Consider the following 15,180-nt stretch of genomic DNA (forward strand, 5'->3'; position numbering starts at 1 on the left):
GCTGCCACTCCAGCCCCACTGGGCAGAGGTTTCTCCAAACTCTGACCCCTCCTGGGGCTCCCTCCCAGGTTCTTCCCCCCACCTCCCCATTTTAACTCCTCTGGGGTACCCTAGTCCTCGGTGACACCCTTCCGCCAGGTCACATGATCTTCGTAGCCCACCTTTCTCTCCTTTCTCACCCCTGAGCTGCAGTTTTCTCATCTGTGAAGTAGGGACAGTAATTCCTACCGCATTTACCCAAAACATGACACAGTGACCAGGAAAGAGGAGAGTCCATTATAACATTTATTACTAGTCAGCGTTCTTGTCGTTGTACTCTCACTGGCCTCGCGATGTTGGAGGGGAGGCCCGCATCCCTGTCAGTCAGGAAACTCCAAGGCTAGGAGCCCACGCCCCGCCCCGCCCCGCCCCGCCCCCCGGGCTGGTGGCTGCACCTCTGCCGACCTGCCCCTTCCTCTGCCGGCCGAGCTCAGCGCAAGCCCAGCAGCCTCCCCTAGACCCGGGTTGCATGGCGACATGGCCGGCGGCCACCACCTCTTACTGGAGAACGCGCGGCAAGTGGTGCTGGTGTGCACCCGCGGCGAGCGCTTCCTGGCCGGGGACGCGCTGCGCAGCCTGGAGGTGCTGGAGGGCGCCAGCCTGGTGGTGGGCACGTAAGTGGCCGCGCCTACTGGGCTGCTGGCGCCGCGGGTCGCTTGCTGGGGGGACCAGTCTGCCAAGTACTCTTTCTGTAACTTGTGCACTGTGGAGGGAAAGGCGGTAACAGCCTTCCCGCACCCAAGGAGATGGTTGCACGCCTGCCTTTCAGGCGCCTATTGCTAACGTGTTTGGCCGCTTTGGCTTGTCATTCACTTGGAAAAGCAAAGCACTCTCAAGCTGCGCAACCCACTGAGCCGCATCAGGCTAGCGCCTCTGCTGATAAAATGTGATTGCAGCAATCAGAAGGGGTAGGGGTTCTCGCCAATGCTTCCGGAAGTGTGGACAGGGGCCACCTGCCTCAGATGGCCTGAGTTTGTTTTTTTTTTAAGACAGATTTCTGATCCCTCCCCACCCCCTTATCCCTAGATCTGCCCCCCCACCAAGTTTTATTGAGATATAATTGGCATACACCACTGTATAGATTTAAGGTGAACAGCACAATGAATTGACTTACATACATCGTGAAATTATTACCAGTAAGTACGGTGAGCATCCATCCTTTCATACAACGTCAAAGAAATAGAAAAAAAAAAAAAATGTTTTTCTTTGTGACCAGGACTCTTAGGACTTCCTCTCTTAACAACTTTAATGTATAACATGTGGCAGTGTTCATTATATTGATTGTGCTGTACATTACATCCCTAGTACTTATGTATCTTCTAACTGGAAGTGTGTACATTTTGATTACTTTCATCCAGTCCCCGCCACATGCTCCACACCTATCCTCAGGTCTTTTGAATCAGGATCTCTATGGGTGGAGTTCTGAGATCTGAATGTTTACAAACTGTATCTCCCACCTGCTTCTACTGTACCCCAAAACTTGAAACCCACAGAAGCCCTTTATGTGGTGATGGTTTGGGGTGATAGAAAATTTAAATTCAGCCACCAGAAAGAGAGGACATTTTCCAGTTACTTTCATTTAACCTTCTGAGAGTAAAAGAACAGCCGAAGCTTGGGAGGCAGACTTGGAGTGGGCCTAGGGGTTGGATTCCCATCTGAATCGAAGAGCCAGTGACACTGAAATTACACGTTTCATCCCTTATCTGAGGCTGCTTAGGGCTGTGTAAGAGCCCAGTGTTTAGGGACTCTATGTATGTTTAATTAACAAAGGAATAAAAATATTCCCAATGTTATGGTCAAAAATTTGTTAAAATCAGTTAACAAGAATTGCACGGATGTAGGAACTTAGGATCAGTTGATAGCCATACTCCATGGAGTTCCAAGGATCTAGACCCCTACCTTCTTTCTCAGCAGAGCACCCTACTCTTCCTCACAGTCACTCCATCATCCAAGATGGTTGTGCCTTCTCTCATTATGGTGTCTACATTCCAGCTGGTAGGAAGTAGGAAGCAAAGAGAATCCTATTGGCTAGAATTTAGTCACATGGCCGCACCTGGCTGATGGGAGACTTAGAAATGAAGTCTTTATTCTGGGTGGTCAAGACTTCAGCTAAAATTTAGGAATCTAGCACTGTGGGAAAAGGAAACATTGATCTTGGGGAACAACTAGCAATCTCTGCTACACATGACTTTTTGCCTTGCATGTGCCTAGAATCAATTTCCAAAGACAAAAGCTCAAGAAGGAAATACAGTAAATATTGACTGACTGAAAGTAAGTTCATTATACTTACTGGTAATCATTTCATAGTTTAAATCATTGGTCAAATTTTTCACAATACTTCTTCCAAATTTAGTGATAATTTCTTGATTTTTCTTCAGAGATGGGTTCATAAAAGCCATCGGTCCTGCTGATGCTATCCAAAAACAGTTTTCAGGAGAAACATTTCAAGAAAGAATTGACTGTTCTGGGAAATGCATCTTGCCAGGTATTAACCTCTTTTGCAATAAAGGCCTGAAAGCAGTTTTAATAAAGAGGAATAGTAGTACCTTGTTTTAAATAAGTTCTCACAATATATGAAAATATAATATCTGCCATTTATTGAATTTCTACTAGTAAATGTCTAGCTGCTTTACAGACACATTTTCTTGTTGAATGACATTGAACTGCCTTGTAAGTATCATTGTCTACACATCATAGATTAGAACACTGATGTTTACATGTGAAATATCTTTCCCAAGATCTCTAAACAGGTAAAGGACCAACTGGAATCAAATGCATTCATTCACTCAATTTCTTTCCACTCACATGATGAAAAGAAACCAGCTGTGTTGGGTTCGGGTTTGGGTTCAAAAACTGTCCAAAGAACTTTATTAATTCATTTCATAGGGGAGGCGAATAGGGAAGCTACCCTCTCTAATTCTAGAATAGACTCTAAATTTGTATAGAGTATGAAACAAAGGACCCATCTCCAGGCAGAAGAAACATAAGCCAAAGAACCCTAGAGGTTTCACCAAATTTCATTTTTATCTTTAGTGATTGACAACAGAATCAGTTTATTCGTCACCATATCCTAAATTGTCCATGTTTTATGGCTTCCCTGGTGGCTCAGATGGTAAAGAATCTGCCTCCAATGCAGGAAACCTGGATTGGGAAGGTCCCCTGGAAAAGGAAATGACAACCCACTCCAGTATTCTTGCCTGGAAAATCCCACTGACAGAGGAGCCTGGTGGGCTACAGTCCATAGTGTCGCAAAGAGTCAGACACGACTGAGCACTAACACTTCACTCCATCATGGCTTTTATGTAATCATCAGAAACAAAGTTCACACAAATGTTGCGTTTTGTGCAGACATAGAGGCTAGGGTTTGTACCGTAAAAATGTGTACTCTGTATATATGACAGAACTTCTACTATCTGGCTCTTGGGGGTCAGGAGAGAAACTCAGGGTGAAATCTCAGGAGAAAAAGCAGAATGTGGCAGAGAAAGCAATCCAAATAGGGACTTTTGGTTTTACTCTAATCAAAGCCACTAATGAACCATTTAATCCATGAAGTACTTTAAATGCTCTGGAAAGACATAGTTTACTGAATTGTACCTGCATAAACAAAAGTTGCAAGTGGTTGCTTTATAGTTTCTCTTTAATTAGAACATATTTCTTTCTTGAAGAAAGATTCATCTTTATGATTTCATATTTTGCCTTCTCAAAGTGGAGGGTAGGGATTGTATTATTCTTTTTCACACCTAGATTATTCTTTGGTGATAGAGTCCTTGGTTTTGCTCAACTAGTAGGTTTGACATTCTGTTTTAAAAGCTTGTTTGGAGAGCACGGATTTATTGGGCAAAAGGAGCTGTGTTTCTCTAGAGGATGTTTTCATCATGTTGAGTCAGTCTTCCATTAGAGCCTTCTAGACCAACCATGGAGAGTCTTCTTGGAACCATACAGACACATTCTTTCTCCTCCACCCTCCAAGATGGCTATTACCATCATGCTTTCCCAAGAACCATGTTAGAGTCTGCCTACTGTCTAAGTGCTTTTGATTTCATAACTTTAAACATGATATGATTTATTGATTACAGGTTTAGTGGATGCACACACACATCCAGTATGGGCTGGTGAAAGAGTTCACGAGTTTGCAATGAAGGTAACTGTAGTAAACAATGGCAAATCAAAATAAAGCACAAATATATACAAAACTTTTTCTAGAGTTTGTAGGCTGTTAGACTTTACAGCAAATGTCTACGTGTCTATTTAATGGATTTTTTTTACTACATTTTTTTTACATAGCTTTGACTATGGAGATAAGTTACTACAAAGTTAACTAATTTATGACTTGGTGCCAAATCTTTATGTTATGCACAGGGCTATCAATAGTTTGAAGTATAATAGTTTTCAAGATATTTTAGCTGCCAAATGCTCCTTTTAAAATAGAGCTTTACCTGGTTTGCTCACTAACTTCCCCTCTTTTTACCCCATTCCATTCCCTGGTAGCCTTTGAAGGGACTCCAGGAAGCAGTTTGAAAATTGCCACTCATTAGGGACAAAGTTGGAAAAATGTATTATTAATCACAAAATAAAATAAGCTTTATATTGTTCCTACAGAAAAATGAGACATTAAGAAACATAAATTATAGTCTTTCATCAGTCATTAATTAGCCACAGTTAACCCTCGCCTCCCTGGTTTGAGCCATGTTCACACTGTTTATTTGCTTGTTTTTAATAGACTTTTTTAGAGCGGTTTTAGGTTCACAGCACAATTGTGGTTCACAGCACAGTTGAGATTTCCCATATACCACTGGCCCCCAACTTCTGTCCAAAGCACAGCTTTTTCCACTTCAACATCCCTGACCAGAGATGTACATTTGTCAGCATGATGAACCTACATTGGCACGTTATTATCACCTGGAGTCCGTAGTTCTTGTTACTGTTGATTCTTGCTGTTGTGCATTCTCTGGGTTTGAGGAAATGTCTACTGACATGCATCCACTATTGTAATATCATACAGGGTAATCTTACTGCCCCCCCGAAATCCTCTGTGCTCTGCCTATTCTCTCCTCCTAAAAACTGGCAGCTGCGGATCTTTTTACTGTTGCCATAGTTTTGCTTTTTCCAGAATGTCATATGGTTGGAATCCTACAGTATGTAGCCTTTTCAGATTGAGTTTCCTTCATATTTTTTTTTCACACTGTTTTTTAAAAAACTGTACATCCTAACAGCCAAATTGGATGATTTTAGAAAAAAAATTTTTTATTCAAATATTGTCTACCTTTCTCAACAATCTACAACTGTTTTTTAAGACTTTATTAAACCACTGAATTTCAGAGCCAAAAATTTAGAGGTTTGCAGTCCAATTCTCTAATTATCTGATGCAGAAAGGGCCGAGCCCACCAGGTTTTTGTGAACATGAAATCCTTGAAGATGATTTATTATAAAACCATTGAAACTTTCCTTAAAAGCTCTAGTTTGCAATAACTTGAATGTGACAGAATTAAGAACAAAGGAAAGGGTGTAGCAGGGAGCCCCCCAGGATGGTGCATTTTGTCTGCACCACCCTCCTTGCAGCTCAGAATAACAGGAGCTCAGCAGGATCTCAGAAAGAGCCTTTTTATTTTCTTGAGTGACAGAGGTCAGGCCTGAAACTCTAGGTGGCCCAGTACTGAGGGGTAGAAATGCTCTGGGCCTGTTGGTGGAGACTCAGATAACGACAGTGGGATGCCCTAATCGCCTAAGCTTCACTTTCTCATAGGTGCAGAGAAGTAGACTGAGATTAGCTGGTACACACTAGGATTGTTAAAATACTTTTGTACCTGTTGGTAAACTGTCACTACCCTGAGACCCCAGGTCCCTACCACGTCTCCCATCTGTGCTACCCTGGTCCCTTCCTGGCACACCTCTGACCCCCACAACTCCCCACCACCCTAGCAGAGTAGGGACTTCTAGAATTGTGTGTCCCAGCATCCTTTCTGATTGGCTGTGGTGCCTATGCCATATCAGTTGTCAATCATGTTGAATATTGTCCCTGGACATAGGTTCTGCAGACCTGCCTACAGCCTCCCTTTATTTTCCAGACCTAAGGGCGAGCCTGTGTGTTCAGTTGGCAGGAGCCACATACATGGACATCCATCAGGCTGGAGGAGGGATCAACTTCACGGTGGAGCGCACCCGCCAGGCCTCTGAGGAGGAGCTGTATAACTCCTTCCAGCAGCGGCTTGGGTGCATGATGCGGGCGGGGACCACGCTGGTGGAGTGCAAGAGTGGATACGGCCTCAGCCTGGAGACGGAGCTCAAGATGCTGCGGGTGATTGAGCGTGCCCGGCGGGAGTTGGACATCAGCATCTCAGCCACCTACTGCGGAGCCCACTCCGTGCCAAAGTAACCTCAACAGAAGGGACCAGGGTTTAACTTGAGCAGTTGAAAACCAGAAGGGGCCATGTGGGGACGTCTAAATGCGGGCTGTGTTCCCCAAGGGGCAAAGGTGCACCAGCACCTGAACTCCTTCAGAGGAACCAGTAGAGCCTTTGTAAAGGTCTTCTGATTCTAAAGGTCAGTCATCTCACACATATGGTTTCAGGAAGGTGGTCTCCATCAGACCAACCCATTTGCAAGTCTCTTTATGGTGAAGGAAAAAGAGATGTTTACAACTTTTTTTTTTGGTCAACAAAAAGAAATTGCCCTGATAGGTCCTTTAAAATGACAGATACTCATTTAAGTAGTTACCCATGACAGTGATCACAAAGGCACCTTAGAAATTAACACCCTGTAGAGGTATCTGATGTCAAGATAAGTAACGCTGGTTTTTGTTTTTGTTCATCTGTTTGCTTGTTTAGCAGCAAGCATTTTTGTGTTATTGTTGTAAATGTGTTTTTCAGCTTTTCTCTTTATCTAAAAAGTTTCTCCCATGTGGGATTTGCCATAGAGAATTCTCTCCCCTTCTGTTCCTGCATCTTGTCTGTCCTGGAATTACTACATCAGAAGGCCCAAATTTCCAGAACCAAAAGATCCAAAAGAAATCCAGGACTACAAAATTCACAGGGTATTCCCTGTGAAGTTTTAAGTTGTGGTAACTTAGATAATAAATGGCACAGGCTTACCAAAATGGTTTAATTATTTAAATAGCCCATTTAATTAAATAATATTTAAAATTAATAAATCATTTCAGGTTTAATAAAATGTTTTATACTTATTTAGTTTTGTGAACTTTGAAAAATAGAAATTTTAATGTTAATATTTGTTTACCATCCTCAATCAGAGGAACCAAAAAAATTAACATTGAAAATTATTGTGAAAAATTTACAAAATGAATTAAGTAGAAAGAAACATAAATATTGAATATTTACAATGATGTTTGTTATATGTATTTACCATTTATACTTCTGAAATTATTAAGACTTGAAACTGCACTAAAACTTCTGGGATATCCTGTCTATGACAGTCTGTTTTTTGCTATTTTTTTCAGTTGAAAAGGCAATGTGACATGGTAGAAAAGTCTCAGACTTTGGAGAGACCTCAGACCTGGGTTTGAATCCAGCTTACCTCCGTCCAACTGGTTGATTTTAAGTTTTGATCATTAATTTTTCTGAACATGAATTGTTCATCTGTAAATCAGCAAAATAACACCGTTCCTATATGGTTGTCTCAAAAATAGAAACAACATATATAAGTACCTCTCTCCTCATAGTCCACATCTGTCTACCCACCCAGGCGGTTTTTGCTGAGGGAGAGTTTTTTGTGTGCCAAATACAAGGCTGATGTTTTACAGAAAAATTCTCCATCTGCCAGTGAGCCTTTGAGATCTCCTCTTCATCCCCAAAGATAAAGGCCCAGAGGATGCCACGTGACGTCTGCATCATGTGTCCAAAGTTATACAGCCAGCAAGTGGTGGAGCTCTGGGGCTCTCTGCCTCCAAAAGCCCAGCCCATTCTCAGATATGACTACCCAGGAAGTTTAGAATTTCAGGGTCTTCTTCTTGCCCTATGTCTGATGAGACAGAACTCCTTAGGCAGATGCCTCTAGAAACTGTGGAGGAAGAAAAAGTCAGGATGATGGCTGGACCCAGGTAAGGGGCCCACAGTTGGGTGTCAGGGAAGCATCCAGGATGTCCTCTAAGTGTCCTTGACAAGAAGATTCAGGTTTTCAGCCAGGTGGCCTTGCTGACTTTCCCAAAGGCAACCCCAGTGTGCCAGAATGGGTGAGCCCTCTGTCTGCCTCTAGGGCCAGTGTATCCAGAAGTCTTGTCAATGCCTCTGTTAGGCAGGCTTGTCCCAACTGTTAAGAGTCCTGAGTTATAGCTTTGATTCTTTCTTTACCGTTTTGAGGCTCAGGGTCACATATCTGTAGCTTTTCAGGTTCTCCAAGTACCAAAGACTCCTTTCTCCAACAAATTATTATTTTTATTTTCTTAAACTTGACTGTGGTGATCTCCTTTTCTTCTCTCAGAGGAAAAACTGCTTCTGAGGCTGCTGATGACATCATCAAAAACCACCTCCCAAGGCTGAAGGAACTTGGCAGAAGTGGGGAAATACATGTTGACAATATAGATGTGTTCTGTGAAAAGGGTGTCTTTGATCTTGATTCCACCAGAAGAATTCTTCAAAGTGGGAAGGATATAGGGTTACAGATTAACTTCCATGGGGATGAACTCCACCCTATGAAGGCTGCTGAGGTATGGCTGTTCTTTTGCTCTTCTTTTGTCAGCACTCGTGCTATGGAAAACTCAACGAGTTTCTTCAAAGGAAGAAATGACCTTCTGAAAAGATAGAGATGGGGAAATTTGTTACAAATATGTGCAGTTTGGTCTGTTGAGCTTTGGAATCCTTTTTTGCTGATCATTTACTTTTATTATCTCCTCCTGGTGATACTAGTAGGGAAAAAAAAAAAAAAACTTGGTGATCTCATTTACTAAATTCACAACCTGTTTTGATTCCCACTCAAAGTCACCCTAGCACAGTCTCTTAATTTCACATGAAGCTTCTAGAGTTTTTCTGTGGCAGCATTCAGACAAATTTTAGTGGAGCATGCCTTAATAGCGACAGGATGATTTTTAAATTGTGAAGTCTTTCCCAGATTCATTTATTCCTACTTGAAAGAGATTCAAAATTCCCTCCAGGTTTCATCTGAGTGACTGCCTCTCTGGGATCCTTCCCAAACCTCTCGAAGAGTGGGTTATAGCCCCTCCCTGTCCTTGTTCCACTGTTTAAAATCTCCTCTGTGATCCCTACTGGACATGAACACATTTAGGACCACACCCATGTCTTCTTGTGTGTGTGTGTCTGTGTGTGTGCACACGCTTAGTCGCTCAGTCATGCCTGACCTTACCCAGCCTTATTTCCTGGAGGTTAACACAGTGCCTAGAGTGCAAATGGTCTTTAGAAAGTAAATATTTCTTAAATGAATGAGAACTGGGTGGTCAACAAGATACTGTGAGCTATAAAGAGTGACTGTGAATTAAATCAACAGAAGTTGATAATTCCCTGGATGAGCAAATCAAGTTTGGAAAAGTTGAGGATGATTCTAAGATCAAAAGGGAACCTGCCTAGGGGAGCATCGTCTGCGCTGTCCACAAGCCCCCAGAGCCCTGATCCCAGTGCTCGTCTACCTGAGCCGGATGCTGATGGGGGGCTCTGCTTCCCTGCCCAGGTGTGGGTATCACAGCCTCCCTGGCTTACAGTGGAATACCAGAAGCTGTCAGTCTTCTTTCCTTGGGATGCTCATCATGTCACCTTTCAGCCTGGGGTGCTTTGCACATGCGCACATGTCAACATTTGTCCAGTTGAGAAATAATCCACTTTAATACATTCTTATCTGAGCATTACCTCTTCTTGGTTGTCTTCTAACAACCTAGCATAAACTTTTCATCTGGAGGAAAGCCAAATTCAAGAAGATAATCTAGGGACTTCCCTGGTGGTCCAGTGGTTAAGTCTCTACGCGTCCACTGCAGGGGCCCAAGTTAGGCCCAGGAATTAAGACCCCCAAAAGCTGTGAGGTATGGCAAAAAAAGAAGATATGTTCAAATTATACAAATGATTCAACACTCCTAAAGTCTGTTTTCTTACCTGATCTGTTTTCTCTGAGTGCAATGGCATTCCAGGTACCTTTCTTGTATTTTTATGATGTATAACAATTAGATTTTACTACCAGGATTAGTCAATGTTTTATTTTGATTCATAAGATTCATAAAATTTTCTCTTTTAGCAAATGTTTGAAGATCTTGGTAAGCATTTGTGTGTAAGAAGTTTTTGAAGTAGCATGCTAGCTAAATTTTCAAATGAATGTCCACCATAAACCCTTTACCCACTTGGAGGCTTGTGCTCCCAAGAGGTAGTTGGCAATAATATTGTTTATTTTTGTAGGAAAAATCATATACTGGCACTTTATTGATTTGTTGTTGCTGTGCATGAAACCCCTCTTTCTCTGTCCATTCTGCTTAGCTTGGGGCGGAACTGGGAGCCCAGGCCATCAGTCACCTGGAAGAAGTGAGTGATGAAGGCATCGCTGCCATGGCAACAGCCAGGTGCTGTGCTGTCCTCCTGCCCACCACGGCCTACATGCTGAGGTGAGGGTGTTTTCCACCTCCACGCAGGAGCTTCAAGTACAAGCTGTAAAAGCACAGACTTCCCAGATGCCCAAATATTACTTCATCATCCTTACAAATCCCCTTTAAAATGCAGATCAGGAAAACTTAGCTCATGGAAGATGCCAATTGTATGGTGTGATGTATGATGTGATGTTCATAATGAATGACGCCAAGGAAGGAGCTTAGACTCAAATTTCATTTGAGTAATGGGATTACTGGGGAGCATGGAGCTTTATTTTACTTTCTTCCTCATTTGTGGAATTTTCCAATTAAAAAATCAATATACATTACTTTTATAATTAGAAAAGAGGCTTTATACTTTAAAAAACACATATAAGATGTTAGAAATATTCTGAATCCGAATGAGTTGCTTTCTAAGATGATGTAAATGGGGACTATTATCCTCATAAATCCTACAAGTAAGAGGAAAGAAGAGATGTCTAAGTATAGTTTGTGGCATCTCCCCAGGGCTTTGGCTGTGTGCCTTCCATGGATTGAGTCTTTCTCTAGTTGTAAGCAGGGACTACTTTGCTGCAGTGCACAGGCTTCTCATTGCAGTGAGAGGCCTCTTGTTGCAGAGCCCAGGCTCTAGTGCACGGGCTTCAGTATTTGGAGCGCATGGGCTCAGCAATTGTGGTTTGAGGTCTCTAGAGCATGGGCTCAGAAGCTGCGGCGCACAGGCTTTGTTGCCCTGCAGCGTGTGAAATCTTGCCAGACCAGGGCTTGGACTGGTGTCCCCTGCATTGTCAGGTAGGCTCCCATCCACTGAGCCACCAGAGAAGTCCTCATTCATCCTTTTAAAAAACATCCAGTTACCCTGCACAAAACAAAGTTCAGTTCACACTGGACTCTTCTCTTTTGCAATAGTTATTACTGAATTAAATCTGTCCTCACCATATTAACTAGTGTCCAGCTTTGTTTATCTTTGATATAACTTTTGAGCCATGTCCTAAAGACTAAATTGTATTTGGTCAAGGAGATCAGGGAAATACCCAGTCCAGGAATAAGTGCAAACATTGTACATCTTAGATTCTTGGACCTTCAGATGAATTTTAAAGAACCTACAAAAATGTTTGAGATCCCACCTTCCAAAAAGGAGAGGGAGAGATATGAATTTTAAAATTGCAAAATGAAAGTTGACTTTAAAAGCATTATTTAAACCTTGTTGTTTATATTTGGGAATTCCAAAAAATGTATTATGTTTGAAAACAATTTTCAGTTATTTTTCTTCCTTCACAAGAATCTCTCAGTGTAGTGATTGTCATGATAATCCCCAGTTAAAGAAGTTAGTCATACCCAAGTGATTTCAAAAGCAGGATGATAAAAATCAGGAGTCCTGGGGTTATGCTAGATCCCACCACTGGTCACTTAATCTTGAATTTCTGTTTCTTCTTCCAGAACACGGAGGAGTTGGATATCTTATTGTTGTTATTCAATTGCTAAGTAGTGTCCGACTCTTTGTGACCCCATGAACCACAGCACGCCAGGATATCATAAGTCTGCTGCAATTCTGAACACCTGTTCTTCAAAATTTCCACTTCTCGAGACTGATATCTTTCTTCCCCCTTCTCTTTAGACTGAAGCAACCTCGAGCCAGGAAAATGTTAGATGAAGGAGTAATAGTCGCCCTGGGCAGCGATTTTAACCCTAATGCGTATTGTTTTTCAATGGTAATTATTTTTAACATGCCTTTCTGAGCAGAATGAAACTTCTCCCAAGCATATAAATAATTTAAAACTATTTCACTAACTGGTAGAATGTATCAAAGATATAAAAATGTTTTCCAGTGAAACAGGAAAAAGAATGTGTAGACAGCAGTATAATTGCGTATTTCTGTGCCTCTTGAATGCCTCCAGGTTTAGGGAGAGGAGAGAAGGGTCTATTATGCTTTGATGCAGCCTTGGGCATTGTGGTTTTACAATAACCTATTCTCCCCCTCAGAATTGAATAATCTCAAAGAAGTTTTAGTAAGTTAATATGGAGGTGAGCTTCCTGTGACAGTAAGTGACCTTGAAAAGTAGTGTTCGTGCTCCCGTTCAACTCTTTCTGCGACCCCATGGACTGTAGCCCACCAGCCTCCTCTGTCCATGAAATTTTCCAGGCAAGAATACTGGAGTGCATTGCCATTTCCTTCTCCAGGGCGTCTTCCTGACCCAGGGATCAAACCCGCATCTCTTGCTTTGGCAGGCGGATTCTTTACCACTGAGCCATCAGGGAAGACCCTTGAAAAGTAAAAGATAAATATTAAACACATATGGGGTGGGTGATAAGTAATCTCTGTAATAAAGAAATCTTTCCCAAAGCATAAGAATCTTTTAAAAATTTTTCTCATGTTAATTCAGCCTGCTCCACTTGGGCATTTATCTGTCATTATTTGTTGTGCTTTGTTGAGAAATGTTCTAGGTGGCAGTTGTCTAGTTGCTTCTCTCCAATGCTTTTCTCTTCCCATCTTAGCCAATGGTTATGCATCTGGCGTGTGTGAACATGAGAATGTCCATGCCCGAGGCCTTGGCCGCTGCCACCATCAATGCCGCTTATGCCCTGGGGAAATCCCACATACAGGGATCTTTGGAAGTTGGCAAGCAGGGAGATCTCATTATCATCAGTTCACCCAGGTGAGTGTTCTCCCAAGTAAGCCATTTTATTGTATGAAAATAAAAGTGTTAGTAGCTTAGTCGTGTCCAACTCTTTGAGACCCCATGGACTGTAGCCCACCAGACTCCTCTGTCCATGGGATTCTCCAGGCAAGAATACTGGAGTGAGTCACCATTCCCTTCTCCAGGGGATCTTCCTGATCAGGGATTGAACCCAGGTCTCCTGCAATGCAGGCAGATTCTTTACTGTCTGAGCCACTGGGAAAGCCCCATTTTACTGTATGCCCACCGTCATATGAAGACTTGGTTAAAACCCTTTTCCACGGATGATTCATGTCAGGCTTTGTGTAAGCTCAGAGAAGCTACCAAGTCTTATTGTCACACTTTTCTAAGCAAAAAGTCTCCCTCCAGGTCCTAAACTGCAGGGTAGACCAACTTTCCTGGTCTCCTCACCTGTCTTGTGTCTTTCATAGATCTCTGGGTTTCTGCTCTGTTTGCCTGGACCTTGGACTTGTGCTGCTCTTTGACATGTGTCTTTGTTTTTCTCCTTGTGTTCTGACCTTTTCTGCTTGTGCTGAGCCATGCAGGTCACAACTCTAGCTTGTCACCCTGGTTCTAATTCCTTACCTCTCTGACTTCTCATTCCTACTGCATCCCAAAAGCTTTGCTTCTGTTATTCTGCCTCTGGTTTTGTACTATTCACCCACAGTCCGCTGCCTTGTGGACCTCCAATGTAACAATTTGAGTCTTATTGTTATAAATCTTAAACTTGTGAATTCTATGGTGTCTGGACACCAGCAAGTCTCTCCCAGCTCTTGGACTTCATGTTCAACCAAAGAGGGTGGCTCCATAATTCTACTCTTGAGGATCATAAGCCATTGTCTCATAGAAAGTAATGCGAATGTTACCATTTATGCATCATTTAACTGAATCAAATATTTTAAGATCAGATATTTAATATCATTAAACAATATTTGATTTATATAGACTGATTATCATGGTACTCTATCATTTTTTTAAAAGCCCAAATATTAACTACTAAGTACACATAAATTTTTAGAGAATGTATTTTGAAATTAGCATTTATTGACAAAATAATCATTTAGACTTGTATGCATTAATGTTTCATTTCTTTCTAGATGGGAGCATTTGATTTACCAGTTTGGAGGCCATCATGAATTAATTGATTATGTTATAGCTAAAGGAAAAGTCATCTATAAAAAATGATAGATTTATAAGGAAAGAGGAGACTCTTCGACTGCATAAGTCAATACAGTTATATTAAGAGTTAAAATACCTTAGTGGTTTAGCAGAATGATGTCACTTAAATATATTTCAATATTTTGTTAATCCAGTTGAAAAACCAAAGGGATTCACTTATTTTTACAGGTGCACATAGACATAATCAGGTAAACAATTTGTGATGATAGTCTCAAACATTAACTTCCCAAAGGTTTGTTATTAATATTCTGCAGATTAATTCATTAGTGTCCTCTGAGGGGAGGGTATTCTTCTGTTTCTAATTTCTTCTCAACCCTTACAATAGAGCTTCATGGAAGAGTTCAAGACTTGTCATTTTACTCACAAGTACAGGGACCTTCTTTTAATGGATGCATTTTGATCAAATCCAATAATACAATTTTTTAAAATTGTTTGAAGCTTTTGATTCTTCACATTAATTGCAAATGTCTGAAAAATTTTATAGCTATTAATAAATATTTGCTGTCCCTATTATTGTTGTTTTTTACAGCAACACGAGAAACCAGTCAGTGGTGTTGTCTATTAGAGCTTTTAAGGAAGTGAACAGATTATAGAAGAAAGTGGATTACATACAGAAAAAGTGGGTGATTACATAAATGGGTGTCTCTAAAGCCTTATGGGTTTACTTGAAATCTTTTAAAATGCTTTCATCATCTTAATAATCACAGCTTCATGATCAAACTATGTTCTGTTTAGGAAGAGATGACTAGACAAGTA

At 41.5% G+C, this 15,180-nt stretch overlaps 1 protein-coding gene across 1 annotated transcript; it reads left to right on the plus strand.

Annotated features, from left to right (window-relative positions):
* On the plus strand, positions 432–14,934 carry AMDHD1 (amidohydrolase domain containing 1). The gene is made up of 9 exons (XM_005680468.3): positions 432–653; positions 2,418–2,524; positions 4,116–4,180; positions 6,131–6,408; positions 8,473–8,698; positions 10,464–10,588; positions 12,186–12,279; positions 13,064–13,224; positions 14,343–14,934. Exons 1-9 carry the CDS (start codon positions 517–519, stop codon positions 14,428–14,430), a joined length of 1,281 nt encoding a protein of 426 aa, XP_005680525.2. The 5' UTR covers positions 432–516; the 3' UTR covers positions 14,431–14,934.

This window comes from Capra hircus, chromosome 5, assembly GCF_001704415.2.
Source record: "Capra hircus breed San Clemente chromosome 5, ASM170441v1, whole genome shotgun sequence".
In the NCBI taxonomy this organism is placed as follows: domain Eukaryota; kingdom Metazoa; phylum Chordata; class Mammalia; order Artiodactyla; family Bovidae; genus Capra; species Capra hircus.